The 19,041-nt window shown below is 43.5% G+C and overlaps 1 protein-coding gene across 2 annotated transcripts; it reads right to left on the reverse strand.

The window, feature by feature from the left end:
- Positions 1 to 7,270: 7,270 nt before the first annotated feature.
- Positions 7,271 to 16,710, reverse strand: MANSC1 (MANSC domain containing 1). Of its 2 annotated transcripts, none has more exons than XM_075210668.1 (4): positions 16,605 to 16,710; positions 11,416 to 11,692; positions 10,633 to 10,773; positions 7,271 to 10,150 (listed from the first exon to the last, which is right to left on the reverse strand). In XM_075210668.1, exons 2-4 carry the CDS (start codon positions 11,618 to 11,620, stop codon positions 8,970 to 8,972), a joined length of 1,527 nt encoding a protein of 508 aa, XP_075066769.1. In that variant the 5' UTR covers positions 11,621 to 11,692; positions 16,605 to 16,710; the 3' UTR covers positions 7,271 to 8,969. The 2 variants fall into 2 exon arrangements, with proteins under 2 accessions (XP_075066769.1, XP_075066770.1); XM_075210669.1 differs by lacking the exon at positions 16,605 to 16,710 and adding an exon at positions 13,925 to 14,096.
- Positions 16,711 to 19,041: the final 2,331 nt, after the last annotated feature.

Raw genomic sequence — 19,041 nt, forward strand, 5'->3', positions numbered from 1 at the left:
TATTGGGGTTTTTTGAACCTCGGGAGGGAATATTTTTGTTCTGAGTTTTTTCTACAAACCTGATACTGCCGTAACGATGGCCCTGATGTACTTAGTGAATGTCCAACAGCCTCCTACACATTCAAGCAGAGAGGATATATCATTTTATTTGCAAGCACATTTGTTACATTATCCACTCTATCATAAGTGACTCTTAGAATTGATGAAGTGCATTGAAGATGAAAAACTTACTGACGTTAACTTGTATGCACCAACTACAAGGAAGCTGGGACTTCAGTATGACACAAAACGCAGCGCTAGATGGATCATCTAAAGAAGAACGACATGTTACAGATCCACGGTGTTACCCACACACATTGTGGAAATAATATGCATTTTATTCACACCGTTTGATCCGTACGGTCTATGAATTCACTCTGTGCATGTCTGAAGCAGAGCTAACACCAATGAACGCAGCTGCATGGAATTCATGTCTGAACGCAAATGACACGACGACCGGGCGAGGGAAGGGGGCAGACTAACATAGGCCATGTATAGTGAGGGGCATGACGTGGGCATCCCAACGCTGGTGCTGCCGATTTAAGCCCATGGCTTCTCATAAGTATGCCTGGTTTAGCCGTATAATTTGCACCAGCAGGTGTAAGTGCCGGCAGATAGTTAGGATGACGGTTAGGCAGAGCGTGCTTACACCCGGCTTGAAATGGAAACGTATCTCAAGATCCGCTCGTATTTGAATACGGCGGAATTACACTCAAGTTTTGCATTTTTTTTTTTCCACCGCAAGTTGCGTCCAAGTTGTGTTCGGAGGTGAATCAGGCCCAGAATGCGGCAGGTACGCCCTTAGCTTGTCTGCATTTCAGACGCACCTGTTAACTAGAGAGAGGGACAAGCCCGCGACTCCTTTGTAAGATGGTTTTCTAAGCCACACACCCATGTGCAAATGTTAGAAACAATGGCCGCAATATGTGTTATTATTAGAATTGTCCTTGAAGTGGTTGTTTACCAGGCAGGACAGTAACATGGAACAAGAGGAACAGTCTTGGAGGAAATGACTGCAGAATAGATCACCCTGCTGTGAAAAGAAGGACTTATCTCAGTTACGTTACCCGACACGTCACTAGAGTGCCACCTACTGGCAGAATATGAGTCCTGCATCTCAACCTTCAGCAGAGACTTTTTCAAGCTATTTAAAAATAATAATTAAGGGGAAATACAATGTAATACAACCCCCACTCTAAAGTGCCTCCCAAGCCATCAGTTACATGAATGAGAAGGGCGGTATGTCACACAAAGGTGACAATTTATGCAAGCAGTATATAGGTAAACCTTATAGGGTGCTTAGTGCCATACTAATCTGTGCATTAATTCTGTAAGAAATCCCCAAGTTACCAATGTAAGTTTGTAACATTTACTTCTATGATCATCACCATCACCATTTGTATAGCGCCACTAACTCCTTAGCGCTGTACAGAGAACTCACTCACATCAGTCCCTGCCCCATTGGAGCTTACAATCTAAATTCTATGATTCATTCAAGACTTAGCTCTCTGATTGGAGACAATTTATTTAACAACGGATACAAAGAATATAATGACCTTTAATTCGGGACACAGTTTTTTCTTATTAGAATCATACAGTTCTGACACAGATTGGTCACAAAAGAATTATTGATTTTTGATCATTGCACAACCTAGGATATCATTAATAAAAGGATTTATACATAGACTTTCTCATTATTGCAACACATTTATGCACGTATGTGCTGATTATCTATGTTTATTAAAGTATTGTTACATTTATACATACTATTTTTGGACAGAAGTGTTTCAGACACAAAGATACCCGCAATTTACTAGCACTAATGAGGTCCTACCACATGTTTGCTTTTTAAGGTATGGGCGGTCACCTTTATCACTCTTCTTTTGTTAGCTTTTCCTCACTTAACACTAAAACTACTTCCAAACTAAAGAAGTTTTGTTTTTTTAAGTTGTAACTAATTTGAGAACATAATTTACTCCACTATAAACACCAGAAAAATAATGCGGCTATAAATAGTACTCACCCCCTGTACATTTTTTTTTCTTACATCATGGAATTATTTTTGAATTTTGGATCAACACAAAATACCCTGTGATGTCAAAGACAAAAAAATGAAGATTTTTCTTAAATTATTACACCCCCCTTACCAAAGACTTTGTGGTGGCAAATCCTAGATAAGATTTCACGTGGGTCTTCTTCAACAATGGTTTTCTTTCAGCCACCCTCCGATAAAGTGCGGATTTGTGAAGCTCCCGGACTGTCGTTGTCCCATGGACAGATTCTCCCATCTCCGCCCTGGAAGACTAACTCTGATAGTGATGTTACAGGGCTGTTGGTGGCCTCCCTAACACACGGATCCTTCATTTTGGATGCTCTACCTCTGTTTATGGTGGAGGTGACAGTGCTCTAAGGTATATTTAAAGTCTTTGAAATCTTCTTATATCCTTCTCTACTGAATAATCTTTTCTCGGACTTGCTGTGAATCTTCCTTGATCTTCATTATGAAGCTCATTGAGAAAGGCACAAACCTGTAAGTGTATTTACCTTACCTGTACCCAGGTGGGCGCTAATCACTTAGCGGTGACCTCTGACGACAGCAAAGGGCACGAGCAGTACTCTAATAAATTGATTTCATTTATGATTAAGAAAATGCTTTAGGGGCTGTTTTCTTTATATGACTGTACAGAGCACGTTGGGTTGATAAGTGGTGAGAATTCCCCACCAAAAATGTAGTTTTGGTTCCACGGTGTAAGAAAATAAAATGTGAAAATTGTCAAAGGGGGTAAACGCTTGTTATAGCGTCCGAAAGCACAAATACAATTATTTACACAGGACAGAGCTTTGTATAGCTGGAAGCCTGTGTTACACTAATGCTGTATGCAGTTATTATTATATGTAAGATTCCAAACATTTGCTACATTACTCCTGCTGATATCTAGGTCTGGTCTAGATGTGGGATTGCGGACACCTGTATCACCCATCGCCACCCTGCGTCTGCGTATAGAGCGATTAAGATTGTGCATGACACATGCATATGGTCTAGTTCCCGGCTTATGATCTAGGACATCAGGGAGCCCTGTAACACATATGTGTGGTGCCATAAAACATGGTGTCAGATCTGCCAACTCACATCATACAGCGAGCTGCCATCCCCGGCATTAACAGCGCCAAACAGCCAAAGGGTTGAAATGCAAGCAGATGGGAGCAAAACTATATTAGGGAAAGCAGGAATATGTTGGACACAGAATTGCATGTTTTGGAAATGGCCATATGCTGGGCATGGGGCTGTAAGCTGGACACAGAACTATATGCCGGGAATACAGCTGTATGCTGGCTTCTTAATATACTGGAGCATTAGATCTGATTTGAGTATTTAGTTTTGCACTGTACCATTATAATACTGAGCAGTATTTATATCCTCTTCCAGATCACAAATACCAAGGTGGCTCAGTGGTTAGCACTTCTGCCTCTCAGCACCGGGGTCATGAGTTAAATTCCCAACCATGGTCTTATCTGTGTGGAGTTTGTATGTTCTCCCCGTGTTTGCGTGGGTTTCCTTCAGGTGCGCCTGTTTCCTCGCACACTCCAAAAACATACTGGTAGGTTATTTGGCTGCTATCAAAAATTGTCTGTTTGTGCGTGTTAGGGAATTTAGACTGTAAGCTCTAATGGTTCAGGGACTGATGTGACAAATATTCTCTGTACAGCGCTGCGGAATTAGTGGCGCTATATAAATGATGATGATCATTAATGGCAGCAGTGGCAGCATTGAGCCGCGTTCATTTGGATTAATAATATTGTGAAAAAACGTTAAACTCTCAGGGGCGTATTCAATTGTTCCTCCGGCTGCCGGAAAAATGAGCGTGTTAAAACTATTACCGTTTATACGGTAATATTGCGGGTAAAAACCGTATTAACGGTAATAGTTTTAGAGCACTCGTTTTCCGGCGGCCGGAGGAACAATTGAATACGTCCCTAAAGACAGGACAGATAAGGATGATAAGACCCAGGTACAGAAGGAATAGGACGACACAAAGAGCTGGGATGTAAAGTTGGGAGAGAGTCTGATAAGTTGCAGTAAGGTGTCCCATCAGTAAGGTGCAGCACAGGAGTCTTTGACATGTCAGTGAGGTTATAAAATAATGTTAAATGAGCTTCACGTTTCACCTCAGTGGTGGGTCGCCAGTGGCCCGCCGAGCCTTCACCTGTGGCCCCACAGAGAAGATCGGGGCCAGCCGCCTTCCGCGTCACATGACCTCCCGTGCACAACGCAGGGAGGTCACGCTGCACAACGGAGGAGGAGGGAGTTAAGGGTGCTCACTCTCCTTCCTGTGTGTGGCCCTTCTGAAAGATGGAGGGCCACAAACAGCTCTCCAAGAACACAAGAGCTCATCAATGGCCAAATAGGAAGCTCTATTCAGGGCTATAGGACAGACCGGATTTGACACGCTGTGCACATTTAGGATTAAGATGGACACCGTCATATTCGTGTCACTTGTCAAATTATGTGCAAACTGTCACCTGAGAAGAAAGGATGCAAAGAGACGACTGTTCTAAATATTAATATTCTATAATTGAGTATATATACACATACACACATATATATAACAAGTAGACTGGACACAGTTACATTCTAACTAGAAATGATTTGTTCGACTCTTTTGCCTTTACACACTTATTTGTGCACCTCAAAAAATTTGTCATTTTGCAAATTAACATTAAATTGCGACAATTAACAATACTAAGCCTTCTTTTACCATCAGAACCTCAAACGCCAATGATAACAAAAGAGACCCTTTGTGTATATTTGCTGCATCTAAAGCAGCAATCCTACTTTTTTCCCTTTAAATAGCAAATTAAATACTTGACAGACACAGGCTCACAGCTGTCACGTGATGGCAGAGGGGGGAGGAGGAGGATGTCACGGTGCCGACAGAGCTCAGAAGGGCGTTCCAAAGCCTCTCTGCTCACTACATCCTGTGACTGTGGTCGTCATGGTAGCCATATTACACTATGGGAAGTCTGCAGAACTATTAAATCCATTAATAGTTTAAAGCCGATGATGGACCATCTTCCACTGTCTAATAGAACGAAATCCTTTTAAATATCAAAAAAGATGGGGGGATGGGAGATTTCCAGCGGGTTGGTAGGTCTGCTTTACCTGTTACTCCGGTGTTTGTCTTGATTAGAATGATCCTATGTACTGGATTTAGGAGGGGGACGTGGGGAGAAGGTTTCTGTTACAGGGACAGAAGTTGGAAAATTTAGTGCTACTGATGTTTTTAAAATTTATTTTGAAATTAGAGTTAACCAAATATTTAGAACTCAGAGGTCAGTTTGTGGAGGGAGACCACAGGGATGGTTTTCGTAGACTTACTCACTGGAATCCAAGATATGTTTGCGGTGGCATTGCTCCAAACACAATACCAAAATCAGAGGTGATGACTGGTGCCCCCACATCCGATATGGTGAAGAATTCAGACAGGAAAACATGTATACTGATTGTAGTGGAAGAGTTCAGTCCAGTGACAAAAATCTCTGTGAATACTTTGGCCTGAAACCCAAATGCTCCCATCCCCCATCGTAAAAGTCACCAGATTTGTGAATTGCGTTCAGTAACTCAGTATATAAAATCTTAAAGTCAAACACTCAATGCAAAGTTTTATATGTATGTTGCATTTGGAGTTATGGACAACAGATTAGAATAAAAACATAAAAAAAAAATGGAACGTTTGTCAATAAGGATATACAATAGGCAGAATATTTAAGAGAAAACTAATATATTTTAATTCGTGTGACTTTAGCATGTCATTTAATAGAATAAACCTATAAATCAAGAGGTCACAGGAAATAAAATAAAAATATTTTCAGAACTTAATTTTTGTGGCAAAATTCTTTTTTTTGTTATAAAAATAAATGAAATACAAAAGCCATCTGCTGCTGTTTAGAATCTGTGTATATGAAGTGACCGGTAATGTTCTGGGCCTAGAGAGGATTCTCTGGATATTTAACTATAGAGCAATTAATATTGGGTTTTATTTTGTTTTTATTTTTAGAAAATGGGACGTAATTTCGACACAAACCCTCCTTACCCATCAGTTTATTTCTCACAGACGGTCCCAATGTGATGGGAATAACTATATTTGGAAGTAGTGAAAGTCGCCCCCTTTAGCTTGACACAGCCGTACATTATATAGTTGCAGGAAGCAGTTATCTCCCGGGCCGCTATGAATATTCATGAGCATTGATGAAAGAACTGCCCATGTACTGGCAGGACCACGCCCACTGCGCTCCTGAGACACTGTATGGAACATACTTGCCAACTCTCCCTAAATGTCAGGGAGATTTCCTGAAATAGGGGTGATCCCCCTCACTCCCTGAAGAGTCTGGCATTCTCCCTGATGCTGAGCCAGTACAAGACGTGGTTGGCTTCGCCATCTGTGGCATGATGACACAGTTCAGAAATTGTGTCCTATGTCCATGTATTGTTGCCTATGGAGGTGGCCATTTTCATGGAGACCAAGATTTAATCAAAGACTGACAGGCAAGATAACATGACTTCAGTAATGGAGACAGGAATGTAAAAGACACTTCAGTCTCTAGAGATTCATTAGCTGCTTTTCTTTAACGTATAGTTGCCTAGTCTCCCGGAATGTCCGGGAGACTCTCGCATTTTTTGGAGACGTCCCGGAAGAGCAGGGCAACCTCCCGGTTCTCGCCCCTGCATTAGATAAGGGACGGGGCTTAATGGTGCAAATATTACATCATATTAGCCCTGTCCCTGCTGTAATTGGCCAAATTTGTGTCAATCGTGCCAAAATGATGCGTTTGACCACCTCCCCCAGAATCTCCCCGAAGTCAACGAGGAAAAGTTGGCAAGTATGATATGGAATGACCAGACAAAGACTGGACAACATTGAATACCTCATTTTCTCAAACTATAGGAACCAATAACCGTACATAGCAAGTGAGCTTTTACACACGCTGTACTATTCATGTTTGTGTTTTCAAAACTACATGGTCAGCAAGAGTTACTATAAACAGGAGACATACCGCTTGAAATTTAATCGCCGAACACGCGGGTGTTGAAGAACCCGCACGTTCATACATTTACCCCTAGATGTTGTTTTATCACAGTCACCCAGTGCGACATCTCCTAGATGTGTAAACAGAAAATAAAACAGTCTAACGAGCGATCAGCGTTATTACAGAACAAGTGACAGCGACTGGCTGAGGTCATGTGATTCAGCAAGTTTATTTTATTGCAGCTTCCTGCCCAGCAAACACTGCTGATTGGAACAACGTGAGGAAGATTTCACAGTTTCTGAATAACATGGCACTTTATAACAGATACACACTATCAGCAGGAAACCAGGATTATTTCATGTGTGTTATGTTGGGGTACACCAGTATTTGGGGAACCGTACAGATATCCGTGAGGATGCAGAGTATCAATTCAATGAGAATTTTGTACTACGTGGCTCACCTTGGAAGCGCTAGGGATTAAGGGGCATCTAAAGTACTTGTCACTCATTCTGTTTTAATGCCCACACCCCACACAGAGTGCCGGCAGCTGCTCCTGCATTTCAGTGATGGCGTTGCAGTATGGCGCTGGGGTATGATGTGATAGCCAATCACCACACTCCAAGTCTGAGCAGCAGAAGATGCTGCCCCCCAGTTAGTACTAAGTGGGGGGAGGGGGGGTCACTGAGCCCAAGAGGAGGGGGGATTCCCACAAATGTTGCGCTTGCCCTAGATTTAACCGGTGAATGGATTGGCTGCATTCTCACATACTCCGCTTCCTGCACTGTACGTAGGTGACACGCTCAGAAAATCTTCCTTTGTGTATTACTAGTCTTAGCAGGATGCAAAAAACTTTTATCAGAGCTCCGAAAACAGAACATTTCACAGACTTCAAATACATTCCTGGTGTTCACTCAGATACAGTACTAACAGCTACATGTAGGGCCGCTGGCAGGGGGGCCCCGGATAGACCCCTCCATCTGGCTGGGCCTCTAGTCTGACCGCGTGATGCTGCATCCGATGTGAGCCCTGGATTCATGCAGTCGAAGGCACCTTTTCCCGTTTCCTCCCTTACCATCGGTCCCTCCCAGATGTCAGAGGCACAGTATGTAAATGAGATAGAACGGGAAGATCCAGCAGCATTCTACTATCATAAATAGAACTTTGGAAACAGATGGGAATAACAAAATCAAATTCGAACAATCCAACAATCAGTTCTTCTTATATAGACATTTAAATACGTTTGATCTGTAAGAAATTACTTTAAAAAGTTAAGCAAAAATACATTTGTTTTGTCATTAATGTTTCTCTCCTTCACTACTCTGACAATGTTCTTCCCAGGCTCTCTCAATGGGGCGATTCTTTTCGAACTACCCTCCTAGTTCCCCATAGTGAGTGTTCTGGGGGGGGAAGGGGGGCACAGATAGTTTTTTAACGGTTACCGTCTATACTTCATGAATAATAAATATGCTCGGTCATTAAATAGGTCGTATATTGTGTGAAAAGGACGGATGTTTGTTTCTGTGATCAATACCATTATTTCCTGCTCGGAGTGGCTCATGTCCAGCTAAGGTATGAAAACCTTTCCACACATTTATCAGCAAATGTCACAAAATGATCTTTCATACAGCAGTAACCACTAATCATGTGTAAGAAATCCTGTTTCCTAAAACATATCTCCGAACCAGTAAAAATCCAAATGCAGTGTTGAAGACGTTGTAGCCCCCTTGTGATTTCGGGTCTGCCTTATTAAGGCTACGTGTGGCTGTCATGGAGTTTACAGCTGCGCGAGGTTAGTGAGGTCAGGGGTGCAGCCAAGGAGAGAGATTTGGACGTTCCCCTTGGTGACCCATAATCCTTAAAACTGGATCGGTGCATGTCCTCCCCAACACATGTGTAACAGCCCCTCAGGTGTCCACGTACATGCCATTTATGAGATAATCCAGTTTGGTGTACTGGTGACGTTGCCGGGCTTCAGCCACCTTCCGGCTAACCAGGCCAATCACCACAAGAAGAAACACCACTCCAAAAACAAGAGCAGCCACCAAACCGTTTCGGTCATCGGTGGGGGGGTTGTCACCCGGCAGAGCCCCCATATTGTCAATTTTCCTGGGTACCTTCTCCAGATGCACAAGAGGCGGGGAGGGGTCTTGCTCTGCTAAGGAATTGGGTTCAGGGAGGGTCCCTTCGGGCTCCTTGCCTTTGGTAGAAGGGCGGACTTCATTTTTAAGGATGGGTTTTGTGTCTTTAGAGACAGAAGTCCGTAAGCTAGAAGGACGAGTCACCGCTGGGGGCGGTTGGGTTTGATGGACCATGTCAGGGGTGGGGATGTCTGTGTGGGTGTTTGCATGACCAATCTTTAGGTCTTCTGCTATGGTTCTGGCTGTAGTATTGTCAGAGTCGGCGCCTATGCCAGTAACATCAGAGCTTGGCACTTTCTGGGCATCTCCAACGTCCTGAGAAGTAGTAGTGGGAGCAATAAGATTGGCCTTTGTCCCGGGTACAGCCTGCGGGGCCACTGTACTGGGCATGTGTGAAGTTCTGCCAGGTATAACGCCTGGAGTCTTGGAGGCTTGTGTAGGGTAATGAACCTCAATGGTCTCAGTTTTTTTCTCCTTAACGGTGGCTTTTGGCCTCTTGGTGTCAGACGGGATTCTCTTCGTCTCTCCGTGTGTGGAGGTTATGGTCGTCTCTACGGCGGGCTCAGCGGCATTAGAGGAGAGGTGGAGAACCTGGATGGGATTATTGGAGACTTTGGCTGCTTGTGATTTGGACTCTATCTTCTCCAAGTGTTTGTCTATATTCTCGGCCAGGTGGAGCAGCTGAGTCGTGATACGCCCTGGTGTGTCGGACTCGTCTATGTTTGCCCGGTGTTCGACCTCACCTTCCGCGCTCTGTGAGGGAGCAGAAGTCAATTTGTTTTCGGTGAGGTCATGTGGACTGGGTGTTTCGTCTGATTCCTTTTGTTCGGAGCCTGGCGGATGCAGAGCAGGTTTCGATTTCTTTCCCGTGGAGCTCCGAGTTTTGGTCTGCTCACTGAACATCAGCGGCTGCTGTGGTTTTACCTCGGTCGGATCAGGATCACTTGCTGTGCCCGAAACATAAATAAGAAAAAGAGATAAGAGCCATATAGAATAAACCAGACTAACAATGTCGGAGATCATCACAGAGCGACGTCAGTTCCAACAAGCCTGATCTAAATTACATAGACACGTCTCATCAATAGACCAGCAGACATCACAGCGTCTCTACTCATGTGACATTAAACCAATACTAGGACATTTACAGAGGCTTCCTATAAAAGGGACCTGTCACCTACATGTATTTTGTGAACCAACTATCAGCCCTTTCATACACATGACCTCAGAGTGCCTCATGTTGGTGTGGCTTTACTGTGGTATTTGGCCTTGGGCTTTACAGCTCCGACATATTTTAGGAGCTTGACAAATATTAGGACAACAAACGAGAGCGATTACGTCTGGTAGCAATTTAGGTTTCTGCCAATTAACAGGTCAACGAACATACTTTCTGCCACAAACACCTAAATAACAGACTTTAAAATGTACTGACCTATCCAGAGACGATAACTCAGGACCCCCGGAAGGGCCGACATAGGGCAAGAATCCACCTTGGGGCAGTGGAAGAGGTAACAGTTTTGTTGGCTGTTGATTTTCCGCGAGTCATAGATGGCGAGATTGCAGGGGCGAAGACCTGGAAATAATAAACAGGTTGGATATACGTAGTCCTCATACAGAAGCGTGATTGACCTCACAATTTTCCAACACTACACTGCGCTGTTCTTAAATAATAATACTGGCTACATCTTGTCCGTGTGTAACTAGTTTAGAAGAATGAACGCATTAGGTGGTCTGACCCTCATCAAATGCCCCTAGAAAAACCAGACCTATCTAATCTATCCGTTTTATGTCTCTGTACCTACCACACACCAATCATCAGGTTTCTCTACATACATAAAATATATTGTATCAAGGTAGGGACATCCCATTCTTCCCTTGTTCTTAAGATATACAATCCCGCTTAGTTTATTATTCTCAATTTGTCGTTCATATTCAGAAATTTTATTTCCTGTAAGTACGAATAGATTATTTACAGACGTCAAACCCGTAGGTTTCCGTGTAAAAAAGAAAAGAATTCTGATAACAATTTACAAGTATATATGCAAGTAACTTTCAGCCTCGTGATTTAAAGGTGACAGATGAGATAATGACTGTTGGTTGGATGAAGAGGGTTTGGTCTATTGCACGACAAGGAGCCACAACGTCTGACATCAGAACTACCTACCACGATGATAGGTGTAGCCTATTACCACTTGCAGACTGACACATCCATTACCTGAACCGAAGAGTTGGGTGCAGCAGGTGTTCACGCACTCCTCCACTCCGCTGGCATGGACCGGGTCAGAAAATCGGGCACCTCTAGCCACGGCCGCGCTGACATCAATCACCATGTCTTGCATGGACTGAAGGTCACATTTCTGAGACGCGCAGACGGTCGCCCGCAGCAGGACAGAGAGAAGGATGAGCACAGAGACACCCATGATGGGCAGAACATCTGGGTCAGTGCAATTCAGATCGGACCATGTCCTCCGGCAGCCGGTCGTCAGCGTTTCCTGAAATAAACAGAAGCAGAAATATGACAGTGTCGGGACAAACCCTGTGGAGGCTTCTAAATATATACACACAGATACTATACAGAGGCCTGCAGACCCTTCCTATGAATATGTAATACTTTTACGTTGTTCCCTGTGTTTACGGTTAGACGGAAGCAGCGAGGTCGACCTTTAAATAGCACTGTATACACCGTTACGAGGAGCACGCTGCCACGAGCGGCCATGTACTGTCACAGGCCCTCGTTAAATCGCCAGTTGTTGGATCATCAATGCTGCGTTTACTGAACGCAGCGCCAGGAAACGTACCGCGAGCATGGCTACAAGCCGCGCCGCATGTGTACCCAAAGGGACAGCGCAGGATGTGGCATGGTTAACTTTGAGTTACTTCCCCAGTCTGGAATGGACAACGGATCACAAACGTTTGAAGGTTAATGTGTCAGATTTGCTTTTAGTCACCCGGCTGCCGCATTAATGGCGAGAGCCAGAATTTGCCCCAGGAACGGTTCCACACTGATTATGTCCCCTACACTGGTGCCAGCCACCAGGTGCCAAGGTGACCCAGCAGCTGGCACTAGTTCTACACTACACTCTGGGTATTTACCAAAGTTTGTGCCCTCGTATATTTAACTGCTTCTCCCCCTCTGGGGCGCACAACACATCTCCGATCCCTCTCGAGTATGTGAAACAGGAAAACATAGGACGTTACAGCACTTCCTGTGTGGAGGGTGGAGGAGCAGACATTGCAGCAGTGCTAACAACGCCATACTGCGACTTTACTGTATAGTACAGAACTGTGCAAAAGTATCATTTTACATTATTATTCAGCGTTAAGCTGGAAGGTATACATTCACTTGTATTTCCACCCTCTTTAATACATTGGTTTTTACATGCCCTCCTGCAGCTTTGCACTGTTTTTCATCAAAGCGTTTATAGCACTGAGGCGCCGCTGTCCATATTTGTTTCCCTTGGATATGACACAAACTGCTCCGTCGGTGCATGTGCATCTAGTACACATAGCTGCGAGGGGAGGGGGGGCTTACAGTGTGGTAACCAGACCACAGGAGAAGCACCCCCTGCATCACGCATTGATGATATAAAGACCATTCTGAAAAGCACAGAGGGTAAAGGGATGTATTAAGAAAAATCTGCAAATGGGGCATCTACAAATGAACACATTCAAAATAAGAAATAAATAAAAAGTTTCCCAAGATTGTTCTGCAAACCCCTGGGAGACAGGTTTATTCAGTGTGTGGTGTCATTTCCATAGAAACCGAAGGAAAGATTACACGGTGTGGGTGGGGGGTGTTAATCATTTATATTCAAAGCCGTTTACACCATGAAACAGTCTATGCAGAACCTGTCTTAGGTTAGGGACAACTCCCTATAATTAAACACAGATTAATTAGTAACATCCTGAATCTAGAAGAATTCTCTTCATTGTGTGAGATGCAAATGAGTTTGTTCTGCAAAGGATACAATGCCCCCCCCAACAGCAGGAGACCCCCAGAGACTGACAACACAAACACAGCAGCCTGACTTATGTAGAACTTAGACTTTTACAGACCAGACAGCAATGTGTGTAGCACGAATCATAGTAATATCTAACCATAGCCTTAACGAGTGCTGGGCCCAATTTTCACTAGACAACAGATTTAAAGAACCGTCATAGGGTCAAGCTAAGGCAACCTATGGCTCACGATAAGTTGTGGAACTACAGGTGCCAGCACGGCCTGGTACTTGTAGTTCCACAACAGCTGCACAGCCACAGACTGCAGCGTATAATACAATATGTGCCTATATTGTGCGGTGTAATCCTTAAGACAATTCTCATCGGCCAGCTGGATTAGTTTCCCAATCCTCTCCTTGGGTAAACTATGTAATAATTGGTGGAGAAATGAAAGATTATTTATCTGCATATTATTATAGAAATCCTTCAACAGCCGTAGAAATACCCTGAAGAGTGATCCGATATAGGACACGTACTGGTGAACAATGTCCTTGTTTATGTGAATGACAGGAAGCTGTGACAACAGATAAGCAGATAACACAAAGATTCTACATAACAAAAGCAAAGTGAGCTTCTATTAAGAGAGAAAACACAAATTGTGAAATAACCACAATGTTTCTTCTGAGCTACAGATATTTCTTAGGAATTTCCCGCAATCCTCACATAGTCGGCAAATCCCTAATTAAAGGGTTTCCTGTAGAAGAGACATTAAAATATCTAGGAACCTTTAGGCTGCTCCGTTACATCCATAAGCCCACAGTAGCGTTGGCGACAAACTTCTCGGGATGCCTCGGATTGGATTCTTGCCGCCGTCACTTCAGGCAAAAAGAAAAAGTGGAACGATGACACCGGGGAGTGATACAGTTGTCGCCCCACACACGGGGGCGGGTGACGATCTGTGTACGGAGATGTCAATCAGGAAAGACTTGAATGTCTGGTCTGAAGAATTAGGTGACGCTGGTATAAGGTCAGGGGTTAGATGTAACACATTAACAAACGCTGGAGGAACACGCTGACAAGGGCTCAGATCAACACTAACAAACCGGAGAAAGAGTTTTATTCCATTAACAAGCTCAGCACAGACATAAAATAACGTTTCGCTAACAGCGCAGCCACCAATGTATAAAAGTGTAGCAAGTACGCCCCCCTTTCCCCAAACTTTCGCTAACATCAGCTCCAAAGTGCAGGTACCACACAAAGCATGGCAACCAGACCACATACATCCACAAATACAAAGAAATTACATTTTTGGCTCCGTCAGAATCCTGCTGTAAACGTTCCCAGCTTTCCGCAAAGTTTCTTCAAATTCTACAAATAGGTGAAAAATATATTTTATGCTGCAAAAGAAGGAGAAAGTTCCCTAAAAAGCAACTTGCAAGAAGAACATCGATTGATACTAATCACTGGAGTGTCAACTGGGAACTTAACTGGTTAAATTCCCACAGTGAAATCAAGATTGGCAAATATTTGGAGAGGGAGGTAAATAATTGGCACATCAAAAAACAAAAGATTTGGCAGGAGCAAAGCCCGGGTGATGTACAGAGCAGACGATGACTCTGTAATCAGGCGATATGTCGCATACAGCGCCACCTCTGTGTGATATAATGTAACCTAGTTATGTCGCAGTGAACGCTGAAATCCCACAGCAGTCACCCCTTCCAAACGTGTCCGGTGCCGTATGACATCTAGTGGCAAAGCACAGCTACACAAAGGAAATAATTCCTGTAATTAATATTACTAATTCTGCATGACACAGGTGACAGCAAAGTATTTGGCTACTGGGAGATAAAAACCACCCTACACGCATAAAGTTATAAGCAAACGTTGTAAAGCGTCAGACTTCTACAGCGCTCCGCATCTTTGTCGCAAGAGATTACCCAGCAAACCCTTAACACCTTTATACATTAAGAGCAGAGCAGGATACGCAAGGAAATAAAAGAGGATTTCAATAGCAATATGTGAAGGGATCTAAACTATCCATCTATCTCCCACTACCACACCAAGGACATTGATTGAATTTTATTCTATAAAAAGGATGACTTTTTTGCAAATAGGTTTAAACCTTATCCCTATTCCGCAGCAAGACTCTTGGATGGGCCACAGAAATGCAGAACCTACTGGATGTGACCCTAAGTGGCTTCACAGTGTCATTTTTTGGGGGCTTCTCCAGCTGTCAGATATTTAATATATCCTACTGGGAAACTGGAACAAAGGCACAAGGACCCAACTACAAGAGGGCTGAGCCGCAGGGACCTAGATGGGCCAGACTGCAGGGGGTCCGTTACCTACACACCAATCACTAATCTATCCGGTTATTAACACCCCAGTAACCTTCAAAGTGTATGTATAGACTGTGATCTGAGGGAAACGGGTTTACACCAATAAATGTCAGCCTCCACTGTTTGCAGGCGACGGGAAAACATTTTAACTTCCATTATTCTGTTTCCACTTTAATTTTTGTTCTTGAATTAACAGGGGCAATGCTTGGACTGATGCCAATCAGTTGGACTTGTATAATGTTCAGGTTTAGTGAGGCTGTAATAACATAACCTTTTAGTTGAAGAAGACTTGTCTGTTTAAAAACTTCTTTTGGGTGTTGGGTTGAGCTGTGAAAAGGGCAAATGTGGGATAGGCACATACTGCAAACTAGAGCTTTTGTAATGTAATATATATATATATATATATACACGCATACATACATACATACATACATACATACATACATACATATACTCTCCTAATGAGTTCCAGACAACCAAACTCTAATACAACATAAGAAGAGAGTCAGTAAACACTTGAGGTCCCAGGTTGCCCATCTCTGAATGCCTGCTTGCAATCTGATTGCTTTACATTTCTCCAGAAACGAACATGCAATCTGGTTGTACAGATATAGGTCCCATACCCACTGAATGACAGACTACAGTCTGCAGGGATGGAGGGCCCAGTGTGGTTACTGAACCAATAATCCATCCTGGACAGACACCTCGCACTACAGGCAGCTCAGGGTAAGTGTAACAGCTGCACCACACATTGTATCTCCTAGTGCTTCCCATATGTGTCACAGCTGATCAGATAATGAGCAGCAGGGTGTATATGGTCTATGCACACAGCCTGCAGACTCCCATGGAATGCAAACAGCCCCCACAGCATAGATCTATGTCCTACAATGCAGAGTTACCATCATGTTACTCTGCTGTAGGATTCAGATGTGTAACTCGAGTAATATCAATGTCACATCACAGGACTGATCCAATACAGGCATGTAACCCCAAGTGTGTATGTGTATGTGTATATGTATATGTATATGTATATATATGTATATATATATATATATATATATATATATATATATATATATATATATATATATATATTCTATACTGCCTGCATCACTGAGCCACTCACCTCCCTTCTCCTCCGGCCTCTCCGTGCATCGCTCTCCGACTCTCTCCCACTGCTGCCCGGATCGCAGTAACTCGGTCACCGCCCAGCTGGCCACGCCCACCGCTCACTCACAGCGCTATCCTTAACCACGCCCCATAGACGCTCCACGCCCCTCTCTTCTCGCAGCGATATCCCTAACCACGCCTCTCACAGCGCTATCCCTAACCACGCCCCTCTCCTCTCGCAGCGCTATTCCTAACCACGCCCCTTTCCTCTCACAGCGTTATTCCTAACCACGCCCCATAGACGCTCCACGCCCTCTCCTCTCACAGGGCTATCCCTAACCACGCCCCATAGACATTCCACGCCCCTCTCCTCTCGCAGCGAGATGACTAACCACGCCCCTCTTCTCTTACAGCCACTATTCATAACCACGCCCCACTCATCGTCCACGCCCCATTCCTCTCTCCTAGCCTTATAGCAATAGCAGTGTGAGTGAGCGTTTCCTAACCACGCCCCTCTCTCAGTCCACGCCCCATCCTGGCTCACTCGCAGTGCTGTTCCTTACCACGCCCCTCACGGATCACATGATAGCACTTTTCTGCTCATGCGCAGAGGAGACCCTCCAATCCCAGTTATATGAGGGGGGCAGATAGGATGGAGATGGGGATGTTACACACACTGCCCCCCTCAGTACGTTTACTGACAGTCTGTCTGTGGCTGGATCATGTAGAAATAACTTATTGTAGATAATAATATTAATTAGGGGTGCAGGGCACCGCTGTATATCATTGCAAATGTACTGATTTTTTTTTTTTATATTGTGTTGTAATTCTATATAGGAAATGTATTTCTGATGAATTATGCCAGGTTAGAGGAAATCTGTTTTACTGAAAGCAGGAAATGCTAAGTAAGTCTTTTCATCTCAGAAGGGACAAACACATGCTTAAGCCTCAATGCCCAGCAGGAGGCCATTACCGATCATCCTGTCTTGTTAAAAAGATAGACGAACTAAATAAATAACGGAATGAGCAAATCATCTAGGAAATTGATGTCAATTTTGTTAAAGCTTAATATTGCTTTAATGCCAAGTCTGGAGGGTATATCACATCTGGATGGTAAATATCTGATGTAATATATCAGACGTTTCGGTGCCTGGTCGGAAAAGGCGGCTGTTTAGTACCCTGCCAGGATTTGTGTCAGAATCTGTAGACTAAGAGCTCTCTTTGACCATGTAATGTATCATTTCCATCTGTAACTTCTGGATGATCACCAGTGCCTCAAACTGGTGTGTAAAAGTCCTTGTCAGGACTCTGAGTAATAAACCATCACTGCTTGAAGATTCTGCCTGCGACTATTACCTGCTGTATCCTGGGACCAACAGATAAGAGCTTACACTCTAATCCGCTCCCAGACTGTCCTGTGTTGAACCCAGTGTCAACGCTCAGCCCGTTACCCAGAAGTCCTGATCCATAGTAAATGGGCAGGTACCAGCCAACCCACAGCAAAGAGGCGCTGCAGCAGCTATACCAGATACCCCAGAAGTAAGCAGTCCTGGGTTCCGCAAAGAAGTCCACATAGTTTCACATGGTATTCACACTCAGCAAGGTTACAAGCCCCCCAGTTTCAGTCTTTGCACCCCTTTTTCTCCTAGATGCTACATTTTCTTCTTTTAATACATTTCATAATTACATAAATAATATCACAGTTGGGAATGTTTCTTGTCAACATATTTTATACAAGTGTCAGGAATGAGAATTGGAAACACCGTACATGGTTCTCGATACCCGTGGTTCGTCTTGATGACACGATGAGCGCAGCATACACAACATTAGGTATTGTATTGATGTAACTAGAATGCTCTTTGTATCATATAGAGGTCACTAGAATGCTCTTTGTCATGTATAGAGGTCACTGGAATGCTCTTTGTATTGTGTAGAGGTCACTAGAATGCTCCCTGTATTGTATAGATGTAACTAGAATGCTCTTTGTAATGTATAGAGGTCACTAGAATGCTCTTTGTAATGTATAGAGGTCACTAGAATACTCTATGTATTGTATATATGTAACTAGAATGTTCTTTGTATTGTATAAAAGTAACTAGAATGCTCTTTGTAATGTATAGAGGTCACTAGAATGCTCTCTGTATTGTATAGATGTAACTATAATGTACTTTGTATTGTATAGAGGTCACTAGAATGCTCCCTGTATTGTATAGCAGTCACTAAAATGCTCTTTGTAATGTATAGAGGTCACTAGAATGCTCCCTGTATTGTATAGCAGTCACTAAAATGCTCTTTGTAATGTATAGTGGTCACTAGAATGCTCTCTGTATTGTATATATGTAACTAGAATGTACTTTGCATTGTATAAAGGTCACTAGAATGATCCCTGTATTGTATAGAGGTCACTAAAATGCTCTTTGTAATGTATAGAGGTCACTAGAATGCTCTCTGTA

This window comes from Mixophyes fleayi, chromosome 4 (genome assembly GCF_038048845.1).
Source record: "Mixophyes fleayi isolate aMixFle1 chromosome 4, aMixFle1.hap1, whole genome shotgun sequence".
NCBI lineage: Eukaryota > Metazoa > Chordata > Amphibia > Anura > Limnodynastidae > Mixophyes > Mixophyes fleayi.